Below are 26,819 nucleotides of genomic sequence, written 5' to 3' on the forward strand. Positions count from 1 at the left end.
GTAGGCAAAGCACTGCCAAAAAAAAAAAAAAAATATTATCATCAGTGTCATGTAGAAGCAAAAGGAAAAAAGAATAATATTATTTTACTATTCACATTATTCCTTTGGTACCAGGCTTTCCAGAGTATTGCAGAGCAGGCTCAGAATCAACCATCCACAAGTGTGGAGAGGTGGCAGCAGGTCCCGAAGTGCAGAGGCTGCAGCGCAGCTGTGCAGGCTGGAGCTGCGTGTCCTCCACGGGCCCTGCTGTAACCAGGGGAGGGCACAGGAATCCCAGAGGGTGCTTCAGGCCAGTTCCCACACACGGCTGCACTTCCAGGCACAAAGCGGTGTCTTGTTCCGTAAGGAGCCGGGGTGTTCCCGTGTGCCCACGGTGACCTCTAGAACTGTGTGTGATGCTGCGCTGGGCAGGAACAGAACAGCTCCGAACCGCAGCAGCCTCGGAGCGTTCCCAGCTTTGAGAGAAGGGACCTGGAAAAGGAACCCAGCGAGTGAGCCCAGGACACTCGGATGGGAGTCCGAGGGTTCCCAGCCGTGTGCCAGGGCAGTGGGAGCTGGGCTGGGAGTTCAGGCACAGCAGGGTCAGGGCACGGCAGCACCCCAGGGACGGCCGGGGCTGCACTCGGGGCTCCCACGGAGCCTCCCCTGCAGCAGCCCGGCCAGAGGAGCCCGAGTGTGGCACCGAGGGGCTCTCGGAACGGGCTCTGGGGCGGGCAGGGCAGCGGGGACCCCGACACTCATGGGCTCCCCTTGCTCCTTTTCCCCTCCCCGGCCGCTGGCCGAGGCTGCCAGGGCTGGAGCCGCGTTTAAAACCACAACACATCCCCTGAGCTTGTGTCCGGTCACCCCGAGCTGGGCAGGAGCCGCCTGTGGGACACGAATATCTGCTTCCCCCATTCCTTTTTACAGCCCAGCAAAAAAAAGAACAAACTAAGTTGCAATACGCAGACTATAGGCCAGCCCTGAAATCCAGCAGTAGGCAGCCAAGGAGCCTCAAATACAGTTCGGATCCTGTTGTTCATTTCTGCCTGGAAAGTCCCATTCCCTATCTGAAATAGTCCCATGTCCCATCTGAAATAGTCCCATTCCCCATCTGAAATAGTCCCATTCCCCATCTGAAATAGTCCCATGTCCCATCTGAAATAGTCCCATGTCCCATCTGAAATAGTCCCATTCCCCATCTGAAATAGTCCCATTCCCCATCTGAAATAGTCCCATTCCCCATCTGAAATAGTCCCATGTCCCATCTGAAATAGTCCCATTCCTCATCTGAAACAGTCCCATGTCCCATCTGAAATAGTCCCATGTCCCATCTGAAATAGTCCCATTCCTCATCTGAAAGCTTCTGCATGTCTGGCTGAGAACACACAACTCACAAGAGAGCAAGGAGAGCTCAACCCTTTGCTTTGCTTAGGACTTTCCCTTGAGAAACTTCTTTTCTGTGTTGTTTTGAAACGTGTTGCTGCAGGAAAGTCAAGCTCTTAGTTTGCACTCTACATTTTACAGTAATTTTAAGTTCTGTGTCTAATGGAAACCCCCTGGGTGAGTCTGGGTGCTAGCAGGAAGCAGAAGTGACTGCCAGCACATCAACAGCAGGGATGGAGCTCCAGCCAGCGCTTGGGGCATTCACAAACCTGGGCTCCCTCTGGGATTAGGGACAGGAGCCAAGGAGCTGTGGCAGGGGTGCAGAGATATTACAGGAAATTTCTTAGAGGCATTTTCACTAAAATTCAAAAAAAAAAAAAGTTTTCTTACACTGAGAAAATGGACTTCATTTTCTATCCCCACTAAAGGATATGTAAAGCTGAGTACAGTAAATATATAATGGTGTTTTAAAGGAAGCAGCATCCAAATTATTAAAATTGCATTTGGATTTTCTCTAAATACTGAATAATTTTCAACTGTAATCATCATTCAACACTCCAAAGACTGACACAATTATAATTAATACTTAGATGGGAAGTAATTATATGGTTCTTACTGCTATATAAATTATACCATTACTGAGTCATATGCACATGATGAGATATAAGGTAAGCATGCAGTTTTTGCTAAGTAGATGACAGTAAATATGTATTTTGCTAAAATAAGACAATTCTTTTGCAGTTCAGCAAGATTTTCAATATTCTCAGTATAGTATACCCCAAAGAACAAAACTGCACCCTTTTGCATTGCAGAGCTGCTGGCAGGCATTGCTAGAAGGTAGGCTCTACTTCACATTTGTGTCTTTAACAAAAAGAACTGCTCCTTCCATAAAGTATTTGTTTAAACAGTTTTGTGGTATGCAAAGCACCCTACGTTGAGAGAAACAAACTCTACCCCACCTCTGAGGGCCAGAGATGCACAGAAGTGCCCCAGTCAGATTTCCTGGCAGGAGAATCAGAAGGGAGGGGAAGCACAGGGTGGTTTGTGCAGAAATTTGCTTTCAGGGCTGGGTCTGCCTGCAGCTCCTGCAGAGGGAAAGGCTCTGGGACCTGCTTCCTTTGGGCTGCTGCTGGGGACAGCCAGGGGGAATCTAATGAACCCAGATTAGAAGGGAAATGTGATTTTTTTCCCCTGAAAGTGAGGCTGTTCTGCAGACAGGCACAGAGGGCTTTTCACACGTGGCAGACACGTCACTACTCTGTTACTGATGCTCAGTTTCTCTGCACGGTGGGAAACCCTTTGGTTTGGCTTTTAACCTTTTTAACAGGAATTTCCTGCCCTTCCACCAACTCTGTATCTGTGGTTTACAAAACAAGCTGACCTTAAGTAGACTTCTGATGAGAATGGGAGATTTACATATTACCTCATGTTAGCAATGCATTGCTAAAATTATAGAAAACTAATCCAAGACTTCCTTTCTTCCTTCAGTAGCAGTGAAGTGTCCCTGGCACTGTGCTCTGGGTTTGGCAGCATTCCTTACACACATCTGCCTGCTCCCTCTTGTGGCATGGACCACTCCATAAAATCCTGTCATCCTGTTACCACAGACTGATCCAAACAATCCCAACTGCTGTCACACGGATATGGGAGCCAACCAAAACATCCACATCCACACTGCAGCATTTTTCTAAGTTACCACTGAATACCTGGGTTATGTGATCCATTACAAACATACAGAATTCAAAAACAAATTGTGAATTGAAGGCAGAGTGTACTGCCTTCTGTGATATCTTACCACCATCACTTGCAGGAGTAGTTTAGCATTTTCTGCTCTTGTTAATCTTTTTAACTGAGTGATATCCAACAAAACTGGGGGAAGGGGAAGCTTATAAATCCAAACAGACAGCACTAGAAAGAAAAAAATTAGCTATAGAACACTACAGAGAGAAGTTTGCAGCTCTGAAGCTACTCCAACAGCTACCAGTGCTACTACTGCAAGTGTTGAAATTCCTCGTAATGATACAGTAAGAACATGGTTTTGTTTCTTGAAAATATTGCAGATCTTGGATAAATCTCAGCAAAGCTGGTTGTGATGTTGCTCTTGAGAAATTCAGATATTATCCTAAACCCTTGCATAATTCTAATACCAGTGCTGAAACCCAGGCTTAACACAGGCACTTGCTTTATTACATGAGTAAAATCAGAAAGAAAACTGGACATGCAACTTCTTGCTACATAACAACAACCCTGTATTTCTGTAGTCATCTCTTCTGCTTCAATCTTTAGTACACCGATCTTATCCAGAACTTTTAGTAAAGAACACACACACATATTTGGGTGTGCTTCTGTGCTTTTTATTTTACATCTCTGGAAATAGCCATGACTGAGCAACTGCTGAAGAGGCAACACTGTGCTTCAGTCACTTATATTTGGATTTTATCTTTGTCAGAAGGCACAGGAACAAGTGCTGGAGCAGACAGGTCCCTCCTGCTCTGAGGGACAAGTCAGCATCCAAGCTTAAGAAGGACAGATTCACATTACTGAAGTCAAGACACTGAAAATGGCAACGTGTCCTCAAGGAAAAAGATGAAAAGCCAGGAAATAATAGGAAATAATAGGAAATATTAAAACAGATAATTTTTTAGCACAGCAAGGTGAGTAAAGATATATTTCCTGAATGGAAACTACATCAAACTGACCAGCAACTGGTCTTGCTACAGCCTGACAAATGATTCCCCTCTTAAACTACAGAAATAATTTCTACATGAAATTATGACCATAGACTTCTGTGAATTAAAATAATAATCATGAGAGAATATTAATCAATTTTTGAAATCACACAGGTGCACAACATCATGGTGGCCACAGGTGGTGAGTTGAAAATTCAGATTCCAAAAATCAAGATTAGAAAAACAGATATGTTCTCCAGCTGCTGTATCCAACCTCCACTTAACCCCACTGCAGGACACCCATCACCCCACAGCACACCCAGATCTCATTTAACCCCACTGCAGGACACCCATCACCCACAGCACACCCAGATCTCATTTAACCCCACTGCAGGACACCCATCACCCACAGCACACCCAGATCTCATTTAACCCCACTGCAGGACACCCATCACCCACAGCACACCCAGATCTCATTTAACCCCACTGCAGGACACCCATCACCCACAGCACACCCAGATCTCATTTAACCCCACTGCAGGACACCCATCACCCACAGCACACCCAGATCTCATTTAACCCCACTGCAGGACACCCATCACCCACAGCACACCCAGATCTCATTTAACCCCACTGCAGGACACCCATCACCCACAGCAGACACAAACCTCTTCCAGCTGTTGCCCAGCCCTAGCCCAGGGATCCAGAGGCGGCTTCCAGCAGGTGGAACAGAACAGGCCCAGGGATCACACCTTGTCTCGGGGGTCTCCAGCGGGGCAGGCAGCAATTGCAATGGAAATGCTGTGTGCTTGGCTGACCTTTTAAAGGAAAGGGAAGACAGCCCCAGAAGTAACAGCCTGTTTGGGCAGGACTGAGCCCAAACTTTTCCCTGGGGAAAGGGAATTCCAGCTCTGGAAGATCGCGACCAACTCAGTGAGCACCCACTGCAAATGAACGGGCCCAGAGCCCAGTGCAGGGACAATCACCCCTGAGAGCCGATCAGCGTGAGAGAGACAACCAGCAAAGAGGGGTCTGAGTACTAATCAACACAAAAATTATAGCGTTTGTGACCAACGAGGGCTGACGCCTCTGTTAAAGTGTACTCAATAGTGTAAACTTCTGATGACCAGGGAGCTTTTGGTGGGTTACCAGAGCTCCCTGCTTTGTGCAAACCTGACTGAAATACGGAAACAACGCCAGGCGGTGTGAGAATTGGCGCTGCGCTCGGGGGAGCTACCGACACCCCGAAACACTCCGGGGCTCCCCGAAACACCCCCGGACTCCCCGAAACACCCCGGGGCTCCCCGGGCACAGCCGCCCCTCAGCGCCGCGGCCGCCACACACCCGGCGCGCAGCCCGAGCCCTCACGGCCCTCCCGCCTTTCACTTTCGGTTCGCGGGGCTCCGCCCCCGCCCTGACTGACGGCCGGGAGCACCAATGGCCGCCCGGCGCGCGGGCGGTGCGGGCCAATGGCGGCGCGGGGCGGGGCGGGGGCGCGGGGATGCCGCCATGGCGGAGCCGGCGCTGCTGAGGGAGTACGTGTCGCAGCTGGCGGCCCGCGCCGCGCAGGGACAGCTCGCGGCCTGCGCCGACCCCGCGCTCAAGGCCCGGGCGCGGCGGCTGCTGGGCCCGGGGCGCCGCGGGGCTCTGGACTTGCGCGGCGTGGCCGAGCGCTGCCGGCGGGCGCGGGGCGGCCGCGCCCTGCTCAAGGCGCTGGAGCTGCTGGAGCTGCTGTGCGTCAACCTCCTGTTGTGCCCCTGGCGCCGGGAGATCCGCTCCCTCAAGGTACGGCCGACCTGGGGCTACGAGGCCGCTTCCCCGGGCCGGAGCTTGGCAGCGGCACCGGGAGGTGGATCTGGGCCAGCGGCACATCCTGCTCGGGGCAGGGGGCTGGGAGCGGGGTCAGGAGCACGGAGCTTGGGACGGGGAGATGGGAGCAGGGTCAGGGGCACAGCTTGCTCGGGGCAGGGAGCGGGGTCAGGGTGATGGGAGCGGGGTCAGGGGCAAGGAGCGGGGTCAGGGGCACAGCCTGCTCGGGGCAGGGAGCAGGGTCAGGGGCACAGCCTGCTCGGGGCAGGGGTCAGGGGCACAGCCTGCTCGGGGCAAGGGGCTGGGAGCGGGGTCAGGGGCAGGGAGCGGGGTCAGGGTGATGGGAGCGGGGTCAGGAGCACAGCCTGCTCGGGGCAGGGTGCCCAGCACGGTGCAGGGCTGCTCAGAGGTGTTCATTTGCCTTCATGAGCCTTGTCCTCGCTGAGGATGGGAGTGCTGAACAACTCCGAGGGCAGGGAATGGAGCCCCTGGTTGTGGTGAGAAAGCAGAGAAGGTAAAAGCTACTCTGAAAAGCTTTGCCTTTCATCACACTAAGCTCTGACCAAAATCTGCCTATAAGCAGGGATGGTTTTAGCGGTGTTCAGTGGTCATCTCCAGTGACTTGGTGCTAAAGGCCAGGTGGGCCAGTGCCTTTCTGATCCCTGATCCCGGCTCAGACCCTGCAGCTGGTGGAGCGGGCAGGGACAGCCCCTTGGAAAGAGGAAATGCTGTTGTTCTTTGCAGCAGGGTGGTCACGGTTACCCCACTTCCCCAGCACCCTGAACACATCTCACTGCCCAGAAGACACAGCCATCTTCACACATCCCAAATTTAAACACACTCCCCAAACGCCCAAATGCAAACTTACTGCCCTTGCTTTGGCAACAGGTGCTGATGAGAAACCATTTCTTTGCTTCTTCCTGCACTTGGATCTTGCTTGTGGATTCTCAAACACCTTTAAATTCCTGTTCTCATTCATCACCCTAAGACAGGGCAAAGCATAAGATAGTCAGGTCTACACTTAGTGGGTTCAGCTTTTCCTTACAGGAATCCTAGGCTGCATTACACTGAAAGACCAATGTGGGTAGCCTGAAGTGTAAGAGAGTGTGCTGCAGGCCTGAAATAATTCTACTGCAAGGCACGAGTTGGAGAACAACCTGTACCTTGTGCACGTTCAGATTTGGTTTGAAATACATGGAATAGTATTTCTGATGTCCCTGCAGTGCCTGCAGCTGCTCCCCCTCCAGGAGGAACAGAAGGTGAGGAGTGCAGGGCCCTTCTGACAGATTTATCTGAGAATTACACTGTGGCCATTCTGGGGGTCAGTTTTGTTCTCTTGAACCTCCTGCTCATGACACTGATGCTCAGGGGTCAGCCTTGGTCTGGCCCAAGCTGGGCAGCCTGAAAACAAGGTACCCCACTCCTGGAAATCCTGACTTTGCGTTCCCACCTCTGTTCTGTTCTGACTTGACAGGAGTCAGTCATGTTCAGCTCAGAACAGTCTCTCCTATCACAGGGTATCAGACAAAACCAAAAACCACTTCCAGTTACAAACCAGGCCTCGTGCCTGAGGTAGCTCTAAAACCAATCAAAGATAGGACAGTTTTTTAAGTTGTTGCACAGCACCAGCTTTTTCTTGTGTTTTGCAGACAGCTTGTGCAAAGAGAGGTGTTTGGACAATATTTCTGTAAGAAGTCTCTCTTCAGAAAGGTGCTTTCAAAAAATGGCAGTTTAATTCAAGGGTAGTCAAGTTCACAGCAGGAATCTGAACCATGGAAAAAGAAGGTGTTAAGAGACTTGTCACCAGTTCAGGAATGTGATTCACAGTGAGTGCATCATGTCTGTTTCTTTAGGAAAAGACCTCAGTGATTCATTCTGTGAGCCTCTGTTTGTTGAAAAAGCTTAGGTTCAGTAGAATACATAAGGTTTATTTCTGAGTTTCTCTAGTTTGACTAAAATTATTTCCTTACTCTCTTCCTTTTTGGATACTGGTACTCTTAACCAAGACCCCAGCAGGTTTAAACTGGCACAACTTCACTGAAACTGGTGTGCTGTAGCAAAGCTGCAATGCTTGAGAGGCTGCCAAAATAGTGCTGTTAGAAAAGCCTCACTCGCTGCAATTCAAAACTCAGACTTCTAGAGCACAGTTTTTTGAAAGTTGTAAGCAAGTTTTGAAGTATTTTTGATCTTTAGGAAATCAACTCTTTCACATTTCCCTGCACCCATTCCCCCAGTGTTCATCAGCTTTCCCATGCTGTGTTCTATTCCAGACTTTCACTGGGAATTTTGTCTACTACATCCAGCCAGTGCTTCCAGAGGACCTTGTGAAAGCAGTCCTGGAGAAAATAGGTTATGTTGCAACTACAGCGACAGAGTTTTCACTTGTCAAAAAGAGAAACAATGAGGAAATGAAGCAGACTGCATTTGAGATATTCCTGGCAAGAATCGAGTGTGAAGCCATCCTCGAGATGACAAATGAAGAAAAATGTGGCAATTTGGAGAGGAGCCCGCAGCAGGGAACACAAACACATCAGCATCGAGGAGAGGAGGATGAGGAAGATCAGACACCGCAGAGAGGAGATGCTGAAAGTCTGGGAAATGAAGGGAACAGTGAGACACCTTTGTGCCTTGCTCCCCAGCAGAAGTGTTCAGCTGCCTGTGCTGCATCCTTTGAAGGCGCTGGGAATGCGAGGATCAAAGGGAACGCGGCTCAGTCAGCAGCTGCCGCATCCCCCGGCAGCCTCCAGGAGCGCCAAAGGCAAGGCATCAACAGCGCCCATCTCCCGGGCAAGTGCTCCGACAGCGAGGACTTCCTGATCAAATACAGTGACATTGTCATAGGGCAAACACCCATCTTCAGTGAGAATCTCTCTCCAAAGGCTTTGGAAAAGGAGCCAGGAGCCAGGCTGAGTGAGGAGTGTGCCTTGCCAGGGGCTGCAGAGTTGGCTGCACGAGCGCCGGGGCCTGCCCCTCTGTCCCTGGGAGCCAGCGGCCCCCCCGCCTTTGACATGTTTGTTGACAGCTCCTGTGACACCAAAACCATCTTGGAGTTTGAAGCTCCAGGAGTCCCAGAAGGATCAATTGAAGCAGAAATTAATGATGCCATAAATTGCATAGATCCAGCCCCTGGTGATGAACCCACTGAGCTCAAGTCTCTGCCCTACAAGGACTTTGCCCAAAACTGCAGTGTCCCCAGGGAAGAGGACGTTTGTGAGCTGTCTTTAACCTTCACAGAACTACAAATCAAGGATGCTCAGGAAGCACTTACATATCCAGTAGAGGAAACTGGCCAGCCTGAGGCAGTGGCCTATGCAGGAACAAGTGACAGGCACGTTAGAGAATTTAATCACTCCCAAATAAAACAGACTTTCCTGACTGATGCTGAGCTGCACAAGAGAGCAGCACCACACACAGAGCCACCTTCAGGTCTGTGCTGTACTGCTGGGCACACAGAGGATTCCACTCCTGCTTCTGACAGCAAGAGACTGTTCATGGATCCTGCTAAGACACACCCGGCTTCTGAGTGCTTCAGGCACGTCAGAGAGCCCCCCAACCTCACCTACATCCCCCCCCAGAGCATTGATGTGCGGCCCTCACACGGGGGCAGGAGGAGCCTGCTGCAGCCTGGCTCTGCTCCAGGCAGGGAAGGGAAGCTGGAGAACTGTAATTCCCAAGAGACTGACAGCCAGGAGCCTTATGTCATCATTGACAGAAGCGACCAGGCAGTGCTGTGCCATCACACCTGAGGCTCTAGTGCTTCACTGGTAATTACATGGGGGCATTGTCCTCTCACCTGTGGCCTTGATCCTGCTGTCAGGGAGATGTTTAGCTTTGTCAAAACAGTTCTAAAAAAACCCAAACCACATCACTGCTTTGGGACAGTAAATAGCAGGAGTTACACAAATTCTTAATTTCACAAGGAAACCTGAGTGGTAACCTTAATAAAGGGTAGGCAAACTGCTATAAATTTAAATCCATTTAATTCATCAGTCACATTCCTTCTGGCTGTTCTTAATGACAGATAGGTTTCTTCACCTGGGCATCCTACTTTTCTTTTTTCCCTTCACAGACCTATTCCTAGAATATTCTTCCAGTACAAAGAAAATTCTTCTAAACTGGAAGACCCAGCTTTAGAAATGCCATACTGGAGTGTACTTCTGGTAACTCTGCATTCCTTTGAAGCTGTGTCTGAGCTGATCTTCCTCCTGACTTCGGTTGAATACAGGTTTAGAAAGTTTGATAACATTCCTTTAGCTTTAAAGAGGAAAACAGCTCTGTGAACACTTGGTTTTGTAGAGGCATTACCTGTGTTACAGGTTTTATATCCACCTCCATTTGTTACCAAAGTATTTTGTGGCCACCACCACAATTTCCAAGAGAAGCCTTGAGCATTTTAACTGTTCACTGCCTCCAGCAGAGAGAGGTCCAGCCACAGCTGCCATTTCCCTTGCCCTTGCTCCTGATACTTAATTCTGCACCAGAAGTTCACAGAATTTTTCTGCAGGCCAGTTCATCTCACTAAAATGAAGGGAAAACAATATAATTCTTTGCCATTTTAGTGGCAGGAAAAAAATCTGCTCAGAGAAGGATCCCAGTGAGCAGCAGAGGCAGGATCAGGGATCTCCTGCAGGTGGGAGTGCTGTGTGGAAAGCTCAGGAGTGTTGTTGGATCAGCTGGAAGCTCCCAGCACTGAGAGCCTGTGTCACACACAGCTCTGAATTCTTTTAGCAAGGTGCACTGCTGCTGTGCTTAGGCACGGTCTCCAGTGCTGCTTCATAATGCAGGTACCTCCAAGGGGTGCCAGAGTGTGGTGCCAGACTCCTCTGGGTGGTGCCCAGCAGCAGGATGAGGAGCTGTGGCCATAAACTAAAACACAAAAAGTTTAATCTCAACATGAAGAGGAACTTGTTTTCCTGGAGGCGGCAGAGCCCTGGAGCAGATGCCCAGGGAGGCTGTGGAGTCTCCCTTTCTGGGACATTCCAAACCTACCTGGACATGCTCCTGTGTCACCTGCTCCCAGTGACCCTGCCTGGGCAGGGCTCGGACTGGGTGACCTCCAGAGGTCCCTTCCAACCCCAAAAATTCTGGGATTCTGTGTTACACTAGACACTTTAATACTGCTTCAAGTAGCTTTTTCAGTAGCACTAAAATGTGTGCTGCCTTGGGCTGGGGTAGAGTTAATTTTCTTCACAGTGGCTAATACGGAGCTCAGTTTTGAATGCTAAAAAATGCCTTTCATGTACAGTTAAAATATTAGCTGAAATGAATATTTTATGAATTGCTTATAATTGACTTTTATCCCTGAAAAAGTTCAGAGGAGCATACATGGATTAGACTAGAAAATCCTCAGGAACTAAAATATGAAGATTTGCTTTATGAACAACTAATGGTTGCAATTCTGTCCTCCCCTGTGTACATCCAGCAGTGTAGGAGAAAACTTTGGCCAAGATAACACCAGGGGACAGAACTGCCTTCAGCTCTGAGTGGGGTTGTGAGAAATGGGTGTTAGGAATAAAAAGTGTTCACAGGGCTGTGTCCTCACACGTAACAGTGGCATCCTTTGGGCTGCAAGATTCCCTGCACTAAACCATTAAGTGACATTTGCTGTGCTGTGCAAAATGTATGTCCATAGTGAAATTAGAATTAAGAACAAACTGCAGATGACTGAGCTTCATACATACAGTACCATTTCCAAAGAAATCCTTCTTTTGGACTCTTAGATAAGAAAGAGTTCTGGAAGTTTTAACAGAAGGTATCAAGAATATCGGGTATCCCCCTGCAAAGAAGCTGCAATAAGTAAGATAATTATTTAGCACACAAAATCTTACTTTTAAGCTCAAAAAGAGCAGTAGAACAGCATTCCTGGGATGACAAGCTTTAGTACCAATGTAGTACTTCACTAGGAAATGTTCTCTCTGTGCCCTTATCCTTACTGAGTTGCAGTGTTTTAGAAAAGAAACAGCTCATCAGATGGGAATAACAAGACAGGAGCTGCAATTCCTGACTGGGTGTGATTCTTTCAGGGCAATGTGCTTTGGGCAAACCACCCCTACAGCAGCAGTGATGTCCAAAAGCAGCACCATCAGATATTGTTGAAAAGCCACATAACTGAATGCTTCTATCCTGCACTAAGTGCCTGACAAATGTCTGTACAAAGTGATCAAAGTGCTAATGAAGCCTTGCTTGTTCCAGCTAAACCAACCAAAACCAGTAGGGGGAAAATAGATTCTGTACTGCCATGATCATTCCCCTAAAATTACCCAGAAGATGAATGTGAGAGCAGTCTGAGTGCTGCATTGAAAGGATTCCCTTGAAGGCAAAGCACAAGTGAAGAGCAACTCAGCTCTCCCTTTAACAAGTCCAAACCCCCACTGGTTTTCACAGCTCTCCAAGTGCTTACAGGTAATAATAAACTGATTGTGATATAAACCCAGAAAAGCACCTGTGTTTTTCTTTACAAAAAGAAGTAAAAGAATGCAAACCAGTTAAGAAATCAATTAATTCTAGGATTTTGTTAGAAACATTTGAAAAGAATAACAGTCCCATGCACCCTTTATTTTCACTGTTCCTCAGCTCAGCCAGAGCAGGACTGGGGATCTCATGAACACAAATAAAATAAGCTCTCTATAAAAAGCTAGCTGAAAAAGACCCTCAGGGCCATTCTGCAACCACTTACAAAATCTGTGTTTTGAGGGTTTTTAAATTTTTTTTTGCACTGAATTCAGTGGGACTACCCGTGCACAGTTCTCTTAGAACTAAGCTATGTTGTGATGTCCTGTAGAGCAGAAAGAGCTTCCTGAATTCAATGAAGTTGCATTAATTGGGGGTAGGATTAGAGCAAAACACCATTTCAAACTGGTAAGATCTGTTTAACAAAGCTACTTTAACTCAATGCACTTCATTAGCTTCCTCCAATAATAAAAATAATGATCCCACCTCTGATGTGAAGTGTGAAGCCTGGGCAGGAAGGAGTCAGACACCTGCTGGCCACTCAGGAAAAGGGGAACAGAGGAGGGGAGGGTGGGGCAGCACCTTCTGGAGCCACTTTCCTGCTCAGGTCCACGGTGCCCACACAGCCCAGGAGCAGCAGTGGGCAAAAGCCAGAGGGACACTGAGACCACACAAGCCTCAGAATGCCCCTGACTCCTGCCAGGGAGGCTGCACCTCAAGGCTCTGCTTGGCCCTCAGTGGAACAACTGGCAGAGGAATCATTTCCCTGGGGAGGGATACAGCTGTTCCCATGTGAAATGCAATGTCTGCAACCCTCTGAACGTTTTGTTTGGTGGGTACCACCCCAAGGGATCAAGACTGAACATTAATCTGACCACAGACATCAAAATTCCATCAGTCCAGCCTCATTGCTTGAGATCTTTCCATCACCTACTCTTACTCTTCTGTCTTCCATACTTCGTGGTGTTTTTGTACTTGAATAGAAAAGAACCCAAAGAGCTTCACCCCTCCTTTCTACTGCAATTCAGCTAAATCCCAGAATCACTGAGGTTGGAAAATACCTGGGAGGTCACTGAGTCCAGCCTGTAACCAACCACTGCCACCCAGCCCAGAGCACAGTGCCATGTCCAGGTTTCCCCCTGGAGCTCCGGGGTCATTGTGGCTGAAGTGCAGCCCCTTGACCCCTTGGAGCTCGTGGCAGTGGCCCTGGCACATCCACCCAGCCTGGCCAGGGCCCTCGGCAGAGCCTTCCTCAGACCCCATTCCCACCCAACAGCCATCACCCCGCCCAGCTGAGGGTAACTGGACTGGGCCCAGCATGGATCCCCAGGGAATCCCATTCCCAGCACTCTGGGCCCGGCCCTCAGGCAGTTCCCATCCCAGCCACGACGGCCCTGCAGCTTCTCCAGGAGATGCCAAGGGAGAGGGGCTCAAAGGCTCTGCTGAACTCCAGGGAGACACATCCACAGCCTTCCCCTCACCCACCTGGAGGTGCACCTGGCCATGGAAGATGGGGTGGGCCAGGCAGGGCAGAGTGGTGGGGCTGATCTCGTGGTTCTCCTGTGGCCATCCCTGTGCTCACACCCAGCACCATCTGCTGGGCTCCAGGCCAGGCTGACAGCTCTGCCTCACACAAACCTCCCTTGGGCACACACTGCCCTTGCTGCTCCACCTGAGCAAGAGAAACCACAGCACCTTCCCTCACAGGGGCCTTGTAATAAACTGTTTATTTCAAATTACAAAAACAGACTTGACTTTGGGAAAAAAAAACCAAAAACTAAAGTTACTTCTAGGAAGCAGCTAGAGGGAAACAGCCACACTTTAGCTGAATAGAACTGACACTGTAAAGCTGATGGAAAACCTAAAAACACAAAGGGAATCTGCTCATATTCTGTTCCTGATTGGTATCTGATCATTTCAGAGCTGTAAGTCCACAGCATTCTACAAAACATAGTGCAAAAACATACCCATTATATTTAAATATTAAAAATACCAAATCAGACTCCAGCAGGTGATTTTTGATACAACAATCACAGGGTTCTATAAATGGTGGTGTCTGTTAGGTGGGTTCAGTATTTGGTCCCGGTTTTCTTCATACTTCTCTATCATTTTCTGCATGTCATGGTCAGCTTCAATAACCTTGGAAAGAAGAAGATGAACACTGGAAATAACTGATACCACAGAACTTGGTTTCTTTTGAGCAGAACAGAACAGGACTACCAGTGCAGCCAAACTGGGATACTCCTGGGGATCTGCCCAAGCTGTTTTCTGCTGGGATTTTGGCATTCCCTGAAAACCTACCCAGCTGATCCTGCAAGCAATCCCAGTCAATGGCCCCTCAAATTCCACTGCAAGGATGGCAGACCCCACTTCTCTGCTATACACTAACAGCTATCATGTTTGTCTGAGGCTGTCCTTCTCCAAAGGTTATCAGAAAAGAAGATTTATTTACTTTTACCACTAAACAATGCTCTTATTGTTTGGAAAGCACAATCCCCCACATACCTAATTGGTTATAATTAAAATAATACTCACAAGTACTGGGCAGGAAATTTCAAACAGTGCACGTTTAATGAGCCACTCTTCGTAGAGCTCATGAATAGCTTCTAAATATTCCTAGAAAAGAGGCACTGGAATAACACAACTGCTCAGGGATGACACACACATTGCAATCTTTATCCATTTGGGAAGCAGTTAAGAGACACATATAAAAGCCTGCAACACACGTCTTCCACTAAGAAAAAATAAAAAGCAACAGAAGGTTTTTAAGAAAAATTAATTCCCAGTACAAAGTTTAACTCCAGGAAGACCTCAAAGACAAAGCTCACAGGAGCACAGGACTCTCAGCTCCTTTTAAGATCAAGCAACCATGATTCTCTCCCACAGGTAAAATGTGGTTCAAGATTTTACAGAGAAAAATACAACAAAGTAAGGACAAAAAGGGCAAGGCTGCAAAGAATATGTATGGGAGGCACTTTTTGTGTCAATACTTTTCCCTAAAATTCCCAGTTCACTTTCTCACAACTCAATTTCCTCTAAAAGCTCTTCTGCCTGTCATCAACTGGTTTTTTTCTTCATGGAGACCACTTCACATTGCTCATTCATAACTGCTCCCCTCCTCTTCAGCAGAGCTGCAAAGTAACACAGGGGCTCTTCAAATCGGTTACAGGAGGATTTATTCTCAAGGCAAAATTTCACATGGCCCAAAATTTAGCTTTTTGCACAGATCTTCAACTGACAATTGCTTCTCCTGAGCCACCCACCCAGAGCTGCAGAGGCAACTGCATTTCTATCTGGTCAGGCTTCTTTAAAAGCCTTGTGGCACAAAGGGCCATGCTGAAAATTGGCACAGAAAGTCACTGTTCCATCACCACCCTTTGTTTTAAAGCAGATTCCCAAGCTCACAATTTTCAAGGAGCTGCTTCTTTCCAGCCACAGCAAAGACACTTTTCATGCACAAACATCCTGGTGAGAGCAGATAACAAAGTGCCCAGAGAAATCTCAGCTCCTGCCAGCCCAGGTATCCGTGTTTCACCTGGGTGAAGGTGTTTTGTGCCATTCCATGGGATAAAGGCAATTGACTTTTACATCTTAGAGCTGATTAATACTGCACCTAAAGTCAGCTACAGTGCACTGACTGCTACAACAGAACACCTGGGAGAGTCAGCATGCATGACAGATCATTCTTTAAAAATAAATCAAAATTCAATATTCAGTTTGCAGTGGAAACAGCTGCACTCAACATGTGCAATACTCAGGATACAATTGTAGTATTTAGATTGGAATAATTCAGTTTTCAAAGCTCCTCATAAGCACATATATCAGAGGAACTCCTTACCAGAGGAATGACTTTTTCCTCTTCCCTGCATCGTGTCTTTAGCCTCTCATAACAAACTTTAGGAGATGTCTGCAAATAAACTGCAGGAACAAACATTTTAATAGTTATATTCAAGGATCAGCTTTAAAAGCAACCAAGAAACTCACTTCACAAACTATGGAAGGGAAGGATCCTGGCTTGGGTACCACCACTGGACCTCCCCTTTGGCACTACCATGAATCAACCCATGAACCACCCACACACCCAAACTGTCTGATGGTGTTCACTTTTATAATGAATAATATCTTCATTTATGAGCCAAAAAAAATTTATTATTTTTTTCTCCCAGAAAGGAAACCCACCCACAGACACAGCCCTCCAGACCCATCAAGATGTTACCTATCAAATCAACTGAAACATCAATGTTGTTCTGGATCCAGTCAAACCATTCACTTAGGACAGCATAATCCACCTCTGGCATTTTCCCACTGAACAAACACAAGAAGCATCACTCACTGCATGCAGAGATCAACTCCAAACTCTCATTTTGCTCACCTGACCAGAATCCCTCCCCATTTACACCAACATTTGTGAAAAGAAGGCCAACATTATGCCCACCCAAACTGAAGGCCACATAAACCATTGCTTATAAAACAGAGAGACCAAATCTTTTCCTTTTTGTGTAAGTACTCAATGGTATTTATTGCTCAGCTTCTCTGTATCAGCACCAGTTCAAATCTGTCCCAGGGCATGTCACCAGGAGGGCTGGATTTACTGAACAATTCCTTACAGAAGCCACAGTAAAAGTCAGCAAAAATATAATGTCAATGTGTCAATAAATTCACTCCCACTGTGAGAAGTATTTGTGGAAAGGGTAGTGAAATATCCAATATGCTTAACTGGAACTCTGAACTCAGAGCACAGAATGTTGGAGATAAATGTCCCAAAGTCATCTCAGCAACAATAATAAAGTATCAGACAACTCAAGTAAAAGGGAGTTACTGAGGACATGTTAAGAATCACATGCTATGTTTTTATTAGTGTATCAATTTTCACTTATTACCATATTCTGATTGTTAAATATTGCTGATTTTACAGCATCCTCTTTTCAAAAATAGAGTAACATATACTCCATACTCTTTCCTAAACGCTTCTGCAACAGAAAAACTTTAAAAAGATGGAGTTGGGAGGCCCCTGTGCTCTCCAGCTGAATGATTAAGACCAGTTATGCCATTTTAAATAGGACTGAAGAAAAATATTCCACAGATTTCTAAACCAGTCCCCTGGCAACCTGCTTTGATCACTTGCAAAACTGAGCAAAAGTAATAAAGATATTTCCCTAAGTATGGGGAAAAGCCAAATTCCCATTTATACCACCTCCCCTCTTGATCTGCCATCCAGAACCTGGGTAACACTGGCCACTGCTGCTCTTCTGATACATCAGTTCTGGGTAGCAGGGATCTACACCAGCCAAACTCTGACTGCACTGCTTTTCTCCAGGACAGATGGGGGAAACAGGAAGGTTGAAATGAATTGGAAATATGAAAAAGCTCCACTCTTCTTACCCTAAAAGACAGACACATCCAAGTCAATTCTGCATTGACCTGCCCTGGAGACCACACACCTTTGCTTTCCCTGGGTAATCCTGGGAGGACTCTGGCTCAAGATCCATAAAGACACAGGGAATATAAAAGGCACAAGTGTTTAGGTTTCCAAAGTTTGCTGACATTTGACTTGTACCAAGTCACATTTTTACTGCCTAAGTGCAACACGAACAGAGCAAGTTTTCTACCGTAACAAGATGGATTCAGAGGGACAGTGAACTGCAGTGCTCACCTTCAGCACACCCTGCACACTCATGGGTACACAATTAAAACTCACCTAACACAGCCAGACTGACTCCTGTTTTAATGTGTCACAAAATAGCTACTTTCACACATTCCTCAATTATTGTTTTATTTATAATCCTTTTACACATCCTTTTCTTTTGGCTTGCTGCTGTAACAAAACAAAGCAAATGCCTTTTTCCCAACATTTAAAAAGTGCTGAAGTCATAAAACATCTAAGATGGTCTTAAATTGTTGTTACTAAATTAATTCACAGAGTTGACACAAACAGATTGTCCTGGGGTGACTTTATGATGCTTGCATCCCCAATTGCCTGATTTATGTTACATATTAAGTTCTGCACCTTTAACACTGGCTCTGAGAGCGAAGGGGAGAAAGAAGAAGCCACAGTTTGTGTTCAGAGAGAACCCTCAGTGCCTGCATCCTGCTCCTGGGCTGTGTTCAGAGCCCTCAGTGCCTGCATCCTGCTCCTGGGCTGTGTTCAGAGCCCTCAATGCCTGCATCCTGCTCCTGGGCTGTGTTCAGAGCCCTCAGTGCCTGCATCCTGCTCCTGGGCTGTGTTCAGAGCCCTCAGTGCCTGCATCCTGCTCCTGGGCTGTGTTCAGAGCCCTCAGTGCCTGCATCCTGCTCCTGGGCTGTGTTCAGAGCCCTCAGTGCCTGCATCCTGCTCCTGGGCTGTGTTCAGAGAGAGCCCTCAGTGCCTGCATCCTGCTCCTGGGCTGTGTTCAGAGCCCTCAGTGCCTGCATCCTGCTCCTGGGCTGTGTTCAGAGCCCTCAGTGCCTGCATCCTGCTCCTGGACTGTGTTCAGAGCCCTCAGTGCCTGCATCCTGCTCCTGGACTGTGCTGTCTGCAGCATGGACAGACAGAGGGACAGAGCTCTCCTTTGCTGTTAGTTTTTTAGCTAGCTGAGGCAGGAAAGTTCCCCAGACTGTTTTTATCCTTTTTCCTTGGATCTGTTCAAACCTGCTCAGGACTGAAAACCCAGCCAAAGCCTGGGAGCTCACACCTGGGGCCCACCAGGGCCTGGGCCTTGGCACTTTCCAGCCCTGGAGGGACTGATAAGAGACTGAAAGGGCTGAGCTACACCCCATGAAAAGGATTTTTTCTGGATTTGCCATCTCTTTGAACAGTGAGAAGTTTTATTGTTTAATATTATTCAATTTCTGTTAAATAAATTTTTTTTTCCACTTTTCTCCAAGGAAATCTTTTCCTGAACCAGCTGGGGGAGGAGCCGCTTGAATTTGCTTTCTGGAAGGACCCCATTCAGAGGTTCTCTCCCAAATTTGCCCTAAACCAGGACACTGATTTAGCCTCATAGCAACCAAGTCTTTGGGAGAAAAGCACTTTGTCTACAATGAAAAAAGAGGAAAAATGAGGCTATTCCAGGCTGTTTGCACCGTGTGTGGACTGGGATGAGTGATAAGTGTGTCTCTCTCCACTTCCAAAGGCATTCCCGTGGCAGAGGTGCTGGTGCAGCACGGATGACACCTTGTGGCACACACTGGGTTTGTCTCTCAAGGCCACTGAGAAGCCACTGAAACCCACCTGTCACAAACACTCCTGGACAGAGCATTCCAAACAAACAAAACCCTGATTAATCCCTGCAGCATTTCAGTTTGTTTGGGATGGGTCAGTTATACCTAGGGCAGGTAACAGGGGATTGTTCTTTCTTTACCCACAGCCTACCAAGGTTTGCAGTCTGTTTTGAACCTGTCAATCCTGATTATGAGCAAGAGCACAGGACTTGAGTCCTGGCTTGCAAGAAATGCCAATCCTGGATGCCAGGCTGGGCAACAGTGCCCAGTTCTCTCCCTCCCACAGTCTTATTCTTTATATCCTCGTGGCTTTTTACTCGTTCAGCATGTGTTTGATTCAAGCAAGATTTGGGGATTCAGCTGGAGAGCAGGTAACTTCAATAGATGGTGTCTAAACAATACTGAACTCTAAGTATTCAGAAGCACTGCTGACAGAAGTTTCCCAGAGTCCTACAGGAGGTGGGCAGCACACCCCATACCAAACACACTGCCACCCCAACACAGAACTGGCAGATTTCACAGCCCCTTAAATGCACATTACCAAAGAAATTATCATTTGATTAGATACATATTTAAAATAATTAATCCAAGAAAGTAAAGTAGAAAACCACATCCCATACCTTCGATACAGATTTTCCACAAAAATGTGTTTTGCACTGTGAATTGATCTCTCCATCATCCTTATGGGGGAAATCTGCAACATAAAACTTGACTCTGTACATTTACATCCTTGTTTCTTTGCAGACTCATATGGCACACATGAAACACAATTTTCAGATCTTGTGAGAAACAAACTTATTGGGAGGGTGGGAATCACAAAACAAACAAGGGCTCCTAATCTTACTCTAGTTTGTTATTCAGGCACCAGTTCAAAGCTAATGGCTCAGCTGAGCAGGGAAGGTAACTCAGGGTACAAAAAAGCAGCAATCCACTTGGGATCTATTGCTGCCCCATCCCAGGCATTGCTGGGTCACAGCACAGGCATCAGACACATTCAAGAAAGGAAACAAGACTTTTAAAAGAAATAACTGCAGCTGACAGAGCCCTGGCCTCAGCCAGCCCTGCATGTGTTCCACCAGCACTTCATGTTGGAGCAGGGAGATCCTCTGACACTCCTGAGCCTGGCAGAGCAACTTCCAACCCAGGTTTCTGCACATTAACAAAACAAAAATGGCTCCAGCAGGGCTCAAATAACAAAAAAGCTCAGACTGAAACACAGGGAAATCCTCAGGAATTCTTGAATGAACTTTTTCTCCAACAGAACAGAATTTCTATTGTCTTGGAAAAACACCTCTTCCAAAAACCTGATGATTGTATGTGCCACTTTCATATTTGGCACTGCTAAAAAGTTTGCCCTGACACAAACTCAGAAAACAACATAAGAACAATCAGTAAAATATAAGCATGGCATCTAAGACCAGGTCTTGTAATCAGGGAATAGAAGACAGCATAGAATGTAACAAAAAGTGTTTGAAGGAGAAAATAATGAAGAAATCTTGATAAAAAGGTAGGATGTGAAATTTAATATTAAAAAAGGAAAAAAATACAATGAAAAAAGGAAGTAAACCACCTGAAAAAGCAATAGAAAATGGTAATGGAAGTATTTTGCATAAGCAGAAGAAGCAATGGCTAAATTTGGATTAGACAGCATGAAGCAGTACTATGAATTCTAACACAAGATTTCTTGGTGTTTGCCAAAGATGTGAAACAATGAAATTACAGACAAGTCACTGATATGAAATGAGGAAGAGACTTGTGCAAGCCTAGTTGCAGAGGGTGTGCCCAAACAGCAGGATCAGTTTGGGGAAGTTGTGAGCAGGCAGGAGACAGAAGTTTTACCCCCAGAGCACACACTGAGCTTATCAATGTCTGCACCACAGAAATTCCCACTCACTGCAGGAACAAGGAATGAACACACACAGCATCTTAACTCTTATATACGAGGTTAAAAGGATTTAGCACTCATAACCACATTTAATTACTCTTAAAATTAAAAGAAGTTTCCTTACCATGGGCCTGGTGTGCTGCTCCAGCATGGTCAGCTGGACATAGGTCTGCAGAGTTATCCCCCACCTTGATGCATCCTGATACATTAAGCCCTTGGGATCAGAGTTGGAAGCAGGACAGATGGACATTTGTTAGGACAAACAGCACAACAGGAAGTTGGGTATTTAGGAAGATTTTGCTTTTCAACAGCTTTGCTCTAAGAAGTGCACTAAACAGTGGAAAACCTGATGAGGTTTGACAAGAATGAAGTGATCATTTGCTCTCCACAATGGAGATGTAGAACAATGGCCCTGTCCCTGCAGACACTGAGGGGGAGGTTGGCTGAAGTCAGCAGGAACAGGTTTATTCTGCACATGGAACAGTCAGAACCAAATAATGAAAAAAAACCTACCTACTACTCTATTGCTGTGCACTAGACTGTCAGTACACCCAGTGCATCCAGAAATCATACAGGGTTCTAAGTATGGTCTGGGCCTCAGAAAATGTGTCCTTTACCACAGGCAGCTGTCCTTCCAAAGGATCCTCACAGCAGCTCCCTAGTAGCTGTTTCACTTTCTGATCGCTGCAATTCCACACACACACAGAACTCACAAGCAACAATCTATCCTGCACAGCAGAGAAAGGATCTCACTCAAAATAAAATACCATTTTATCAGTCTGTTGGCTGAGGTGACAGGTTTTAAGCCAGCAGCATAGATTGAGCCCACAAGTCTGACCTTCTCCTTTTCTCCCTGCCAAAATCAGACTTTCCCAGTGCTCTAAGGCTGCTGTCCATGCTGCAACACATGCCCCACCCCTTCACTAACAATCAGAAAGGCATCAGCAACTCCTAGGAAGGACACTTTGCAGTCCCAGAGGGCCTGTGCTAACACCGATGGTATTTCACACATGTTGGGGCAAGTATGGTTTGGGGTGTGTCCACAGAGCAGATTGCAGAGCCTGAGCACAGATTCCTGCCCCAGCCACCGTGGGGTTTCTGCAGAGGACATGAGCCCCAAGCACAGGACTGAAGCAGGGACTGCTTCCAGCATCCCAGCAAGGCCAGTGTGCAGCTGGGACCCAAGGACATCCTGGGGGAAACAGTTCCAAGAAGCCTCAGCCACCCAAAAGACAACAGAAGCCCACAACACCTCACTGGGCTGAATTTTCCTCATCTGCAGCAGCCAAAGGATCACAGATTCATACCTGTTAAGGGGCTGGAATGGACCTTAAAGATCATCCAGTGCCTCCCCAGCCATGGCAGGGACACCTCCCACTGTCCCAGGCTGCTCCAGCCCCAATGTCCAGCCTGGCCTTGGGCACTGCCAGGGATCCAGGGGCAGCCCCAGCTGCTCTGGGCACCCTGTGCCAGGGCCTGCCCACCCTGCCAGGGAACAGTTTCTTCCATATATCCAAACTAAACTACCTCTCTTTCAATTTTCACTCGTTCCCATTGTCCTGCCACTGCAGTTCCTGAGGAATTGTCTCTCTCTGGGGTCCCTGCAGCCCCTCAGACCCTGGGAGGAGCTCTGGGGTCTCCACACAACCTTCTCCTCTCCAGGCTCAGCAGCCCCAGCTCTCCCAGCCTGGCTCCACAGAGGAGGTGCTCTGTGGCCTCCTCTGGGTTTGCTCCAACAGTTCCATGTCCTTTTTATGTTGGAAGTACCAGAACTGTTCACAGAACTCCAAACATTAACTGACCAGATCCATCACCAAGGGTGACATCCTTCTCATCTTTGAAACAGGCACAAGCACATTCAGAAACAACTGCCACACTCAGGGCTTACCTTCCTGGGAATTGCTTTAACTCACACCCCACTGGACACCCAGTCCTTGCCAAAACCACATTTTATATGCAATGTTTCTATTACATGCATGTCTTAATTGCAGTAGAAGCTCTTTTGCTTCGTGAAGCTTTAGTTTTTGCTTTGTGAGATTTGGATCACACCTTTTGTAGCAGTTTTGCTGGCTGATAAAAAGCCACTAGATATATCTTGCTAAAAGAAGTCACTGTAACTGCAGAAATAATTTCTGCCACTCACCAGGATATTATGACCTCGAACATTCCTCCACTTGTCCAAGGGTTCCTTCAAAACCTGGTTAAAAATAATTACTCCATGTTAAACACATCTTAGATTCAAAATGCTTAATGTGACCCTACAAGTGCACAACTATTTTTAAGGAATATTTGTGCAATAAATCAGAGTATTTAGGACTTGTATTGGAAAGCTCATCACACTTAAAAAAACAGCACTGAATTCTGCAACACAAAAGGTAATAATGAACACTGCTAAAAAACAGAGAAGTGTCAATATCCAACATCTTCTTAGCATTTTTAAACACTGATTACCTCATAAGCATGGGGAGAATTTTTTTAAATGAAAATCAGTGCCATGTAAGGGAAAGAACAGCTTAGCAGAGTATTTAGCATCTCAATGACAAGCCCATCCCCTCACAAATTAATTTCTCAGAAAATAACACTTGCCAGCAAAGGAAGAGGATCAGACTGCTACCACATTTGTTTTCCTTTTATTTTAGTGTTCTAACAAACAAAATGTATTCAAATCTTTTACAACATTAATCAGAAAAGCTTCTACCCTGAATAGGTAAAATCACTAAAAACCTACCTGGTTCAAACAGGGTCTAAATCTGCAATAATACTGTAGACTCAGGCCCAGGAGAATCTCACCAGCCTGGGAACTTAAGTAGCTACTTAAAAATGCTGCACTGTATGCAAATTAAAGTCTGTTATCCTTTGGATTAACAGTTAATTACTTCACAAGGACAATTCCTGTTAAATTACCAAATAACATCTGGCAACACAGAATTTCTGTAAGGATTCCTAAAACTTACTACCACATGTGTTGCCAGGTCTGTTGGGGAAAGCATTAATATCTGTTCTATAAAAACAACTGCTCACTGAGGTTTGGCCTGGAATTAGTTTAAAATACACCAAGCCTGCCCTTCCCCTAACCTGGTTCTAAGCAAGACAAAATCAAATACCAGATCACTCTAAGAAATCTCCTGAAACGGTTCTAACAGATTTTCCTTTTTTAAAAAGAAGCCATCTATTCACTTGGATCTCTGATATATGGCATAGGTATTTTTACATAATAATTATTTACTTTGCTTTTACCAGACCCATCTAAGATTTCAGTGACGTGAAATGGCAAACAGGCAAGTCCAAACATGCCCATGCTCTGTGGGTTGCTGCTATTTTATAAAGGTACAAACTCAGATTCACAGGTTTTACTGGTATTTTGGCATCCAGTACATACCACATGTGATCTCTGCTGCAATTTGACTGTAAAAAGCTGGGGTGGTGCCCCAGCAAGCCCCTGGCTCAGCCCCTGCTGCTCCCTCCTCACGCACCCAAGGACACGTCGGATCTAAGACAAGATCTTAACACAGCTGCTCAGTGGCAGAAATAAGGACAAAGAAATGTGCATCCAGTACCTCAATGCTGGTATTTTGTGCAAAATAATCCAGGCATGTTGTTTTTCCACTCGCTATGTTGCCCTCGATACAGATCTGGTGAAAAACAGAGTCACTTTGAGACCCACACTGTGGCAGAACAGTGAACAGCGTGTTAGAAATGCACCTTGCCCATTCCAACATGCCAGCTCCCTACGTTGGGAAGAGGTTATTTCATGGGAAGCCACTGGGGATCCATTTGGATGCTGTGACTCTCCCAGACCTCCCTGCTACCCCCACAGCCAGCCCCTGCCCTGCTTCCAGCTTCCTCCCCCTCCCCAGGATCCCAGGGGTTCCAGAGGGTCACCTGCTGCTCCTCACTCTGCCACAACCCACCTCAGAAACCTGATCCCAACTTCAAACAAATTGCCAGCTGAAGTAATAATTTCAGCATCCATTATACAGATATCTCAAACCTTAAGAGGGATCACATTTTTATATTCAGAAATCTAAACAACTAAAATAAATTAAGATAATTTTTTTTCAACTGTCTTAAAAGAATTTATAGCCCAGGGGGGTTATATAAAGCAATGGCAAGGCTACACATGCAACACTGAACCCAAATTGACATCTTTCCTGACACAAGCCCTCACAGTTTTATTCCTCACAATTTTTGCACAGATCTCTCACAATTTTAATAGTTTTCAGAACTAGACCGGCCTTGCACAGAGTACAACCCAGTGACAGACCCACCACCACACAGTGACACAGCTATGGCCTATGGTTGCCAATAAAATACATTCAAATTATAATAGAATTATGATGAAAGAGGCTGCCCTTTATACTTAGTTTCCTGAACAAAATGCAAATACTTACAATTCTCTTTCTAGCATCTTTTTTTATCAAATGCTTATCTAGAATGGAAACAAACAACAGTTAAAACCAAAGCAGTCTTCATAATTTAGTTATACTGAGCCTCTTAATGTGAGGCCTTCCAGGACATTTCTAGGCTCCCTATGGCTCAATGTCACTATTTTCTAAATTGTCAAGCTTCAAGGTTTTAGGTAATTATTGGGTCATGTAACAGACACATTGTGGCACCGACTAAAGCAGATTTAGCTGAAGTTTTCCACTGTCCTTTCCACTGCCAAGAGCCTATGGTGAGTGCTCACATTTTGCCCAGACGTTTGCTACATCTGCTGCTCCTCAGTGGGTTTGCACAGGAAATTTTTGGGAAGACCAGCTGGAGCAGCCCGGTGGGATAAGGGTGAGGATTAATTACAAAGCAGCTCCAAAACAAGCACCTTACACCTCAAAACTGCAGTAAAAAACCTGTCCAAGCCAAGCTGAGCTTACAAGAGCCTTCACCCAGCCAAGCATGGCAGGAAGGCAGGGACGGGCTCGGCGGTCACCCCCGGTCAGAGCTCCAGGGTCTGACCCCGCTCTCCCAAAACCGCTCCAGGGTCTGACCCCGCTCCCGCTCCCCCAAAACCGCTCCAGGGTCTGACCCCGCTCCTGCTCCCCCGGAGCCGCTCCAGGGTCTGACCCCGCTCCCCCGGAGCCGCTCCAGGGTCTGACCCCGCTCCTGCTCCCCCGGAGCCGCTCCAGGGTCTGACCCCGCTCCCCCGGAGCCGCTCCAGGGTCTGACCCCGCTCCTGCTCCCCCGGAGCGGCTCCAGCGCATCCCGAGGGCCCACACCGAGCCGAAGGGGCGCCCCAGTGCCGGCCGCCGGTCCCGGCCCGTGCCCGCGGTTCCCCCCGCACTTACGGCCGGGAGCGGCGCGGGGCCCGCCCGCTGAGGGCCCGGGGACGGCCGTGCCCGCGCCCCGCCGGCCCCGCGCCCAGGCCGCGCCCCGCCGCCACATGGCCCATCGCCGCCGCCGCCCGGACCCGCACCGGACCCGGCTCCGGCCCGCCCCGGCCCTTC

The 26,819-nt window shown here is 47.3% G+C and overlaps 2 protein-coding genes across 2 annotated transcripts; one reads left to right on the forward strand and one right to left on the reverse strand.

Moving 5' to 3' along the window:
- Positions 1–5,514: 5,514 nt before the first annotated feature.
- On the forward strand, positions 5,515–13,297 carry LOC131582700 (spermatogenesis-associated protein 2-like protein). The gene is made up of 2 exons (XM_058846139.1): positions 5,515–5,819; positions 8,114–13,297. Exons 1-2 carry the CDS (start codon positions 5,544–5,546, stop codon positions 9,587–9,589), a joined length of 1,752 nt encoding a protein of 583 aa, XP_058702122.1. The 5' UTR covers positions 5,515–5,543; the 3' UTR covers positions 9,590–13,297.
- A 710-nt stretch (positions 13,298–14,007) lies between these two features.
- Positions 14,008–26,794, reverse strand: TK2 (thymidine kinase 2). Its single transcript, XM_058846140.1, has 10 exons — positions 26,661–26,794; positions 25,770–25,807; positions 24,936–25,010; positions 23,522–23,575; positions 21,503–21,592; positions 20,114–20,187; positions 16,510–16,598; positions 16,132–16,211; positions 14,829–14,909; positions 14,008–14,432 (listed from the first exon to the last, which is right to left on the reverse strand). Exons 1-10 carry the CDS (start codon positions 26,755–26,757, stop codon positions 14,334–14,336), a joined length of 777 nt encoding a protein of 258 aa, XP_058702123.1. The 5' UTR covers positions 26,758–26,794; the 3' UTR covers positions 14,008–14,333.
- Positions 26,795–26,819: the final 25 nt, after the last annotated feature.

Source organism: Poecile atricapillus, chromosome 10 (genome assembly GCF_030490865.1).
Source record: "Poecile atricapillus isolate bPoeAtr1 chromosome 10, bPoeAtr1.hap1, whole genome shotgun sequence".
NCBI classification, from domain to species: domain Eukaryota; kingdom Metazoa; phylum Chordata; class Aves; order Passeriformes; family Paridae; genus Poecile; species Poecile atricapillus.

Excerpts from the sequence above, each read along its gene's own strand:
- TK2 (XM_058846140.1), bottom strand. The coding sequence starts at position 26,757 with ATGTGGCGGCGGGGCGCGGCCTGGGCGCGGGGCCGGCGGGGCGCGGGC. Across the intron at positions 23,576-24,935 it reads CACAAAATACCAGCATTGAG|GTTTTGAAGGAACCCTTGGA; the intron begins GTACTGGATGCA and ends ATTTTTAACCAG. Across the intron at positions 20,188-21,502 it reads AGCAGCACACCAGGCCCATG|ATTTCCCCCATAAGGATGAT; the intron begins GTAAGGAAACTT and ends TTTATGTTGCAG.
- LOC131582700 (XM_058846139.1), top strand. The coding sequence starts at position 5,544 with ATGGCGGAGCCGGCGCTGCTGAGGGAGTACGTGTCGCAGCTGGCGGCC. Across the intron at positions 5,820-8,113 it reads GGGAGATCCGCTCCCTCAAG|ACTTTCACTGGGAATTTTGT; the intron begins GTACGGCCGACC and ends GTTCTATTCCAG.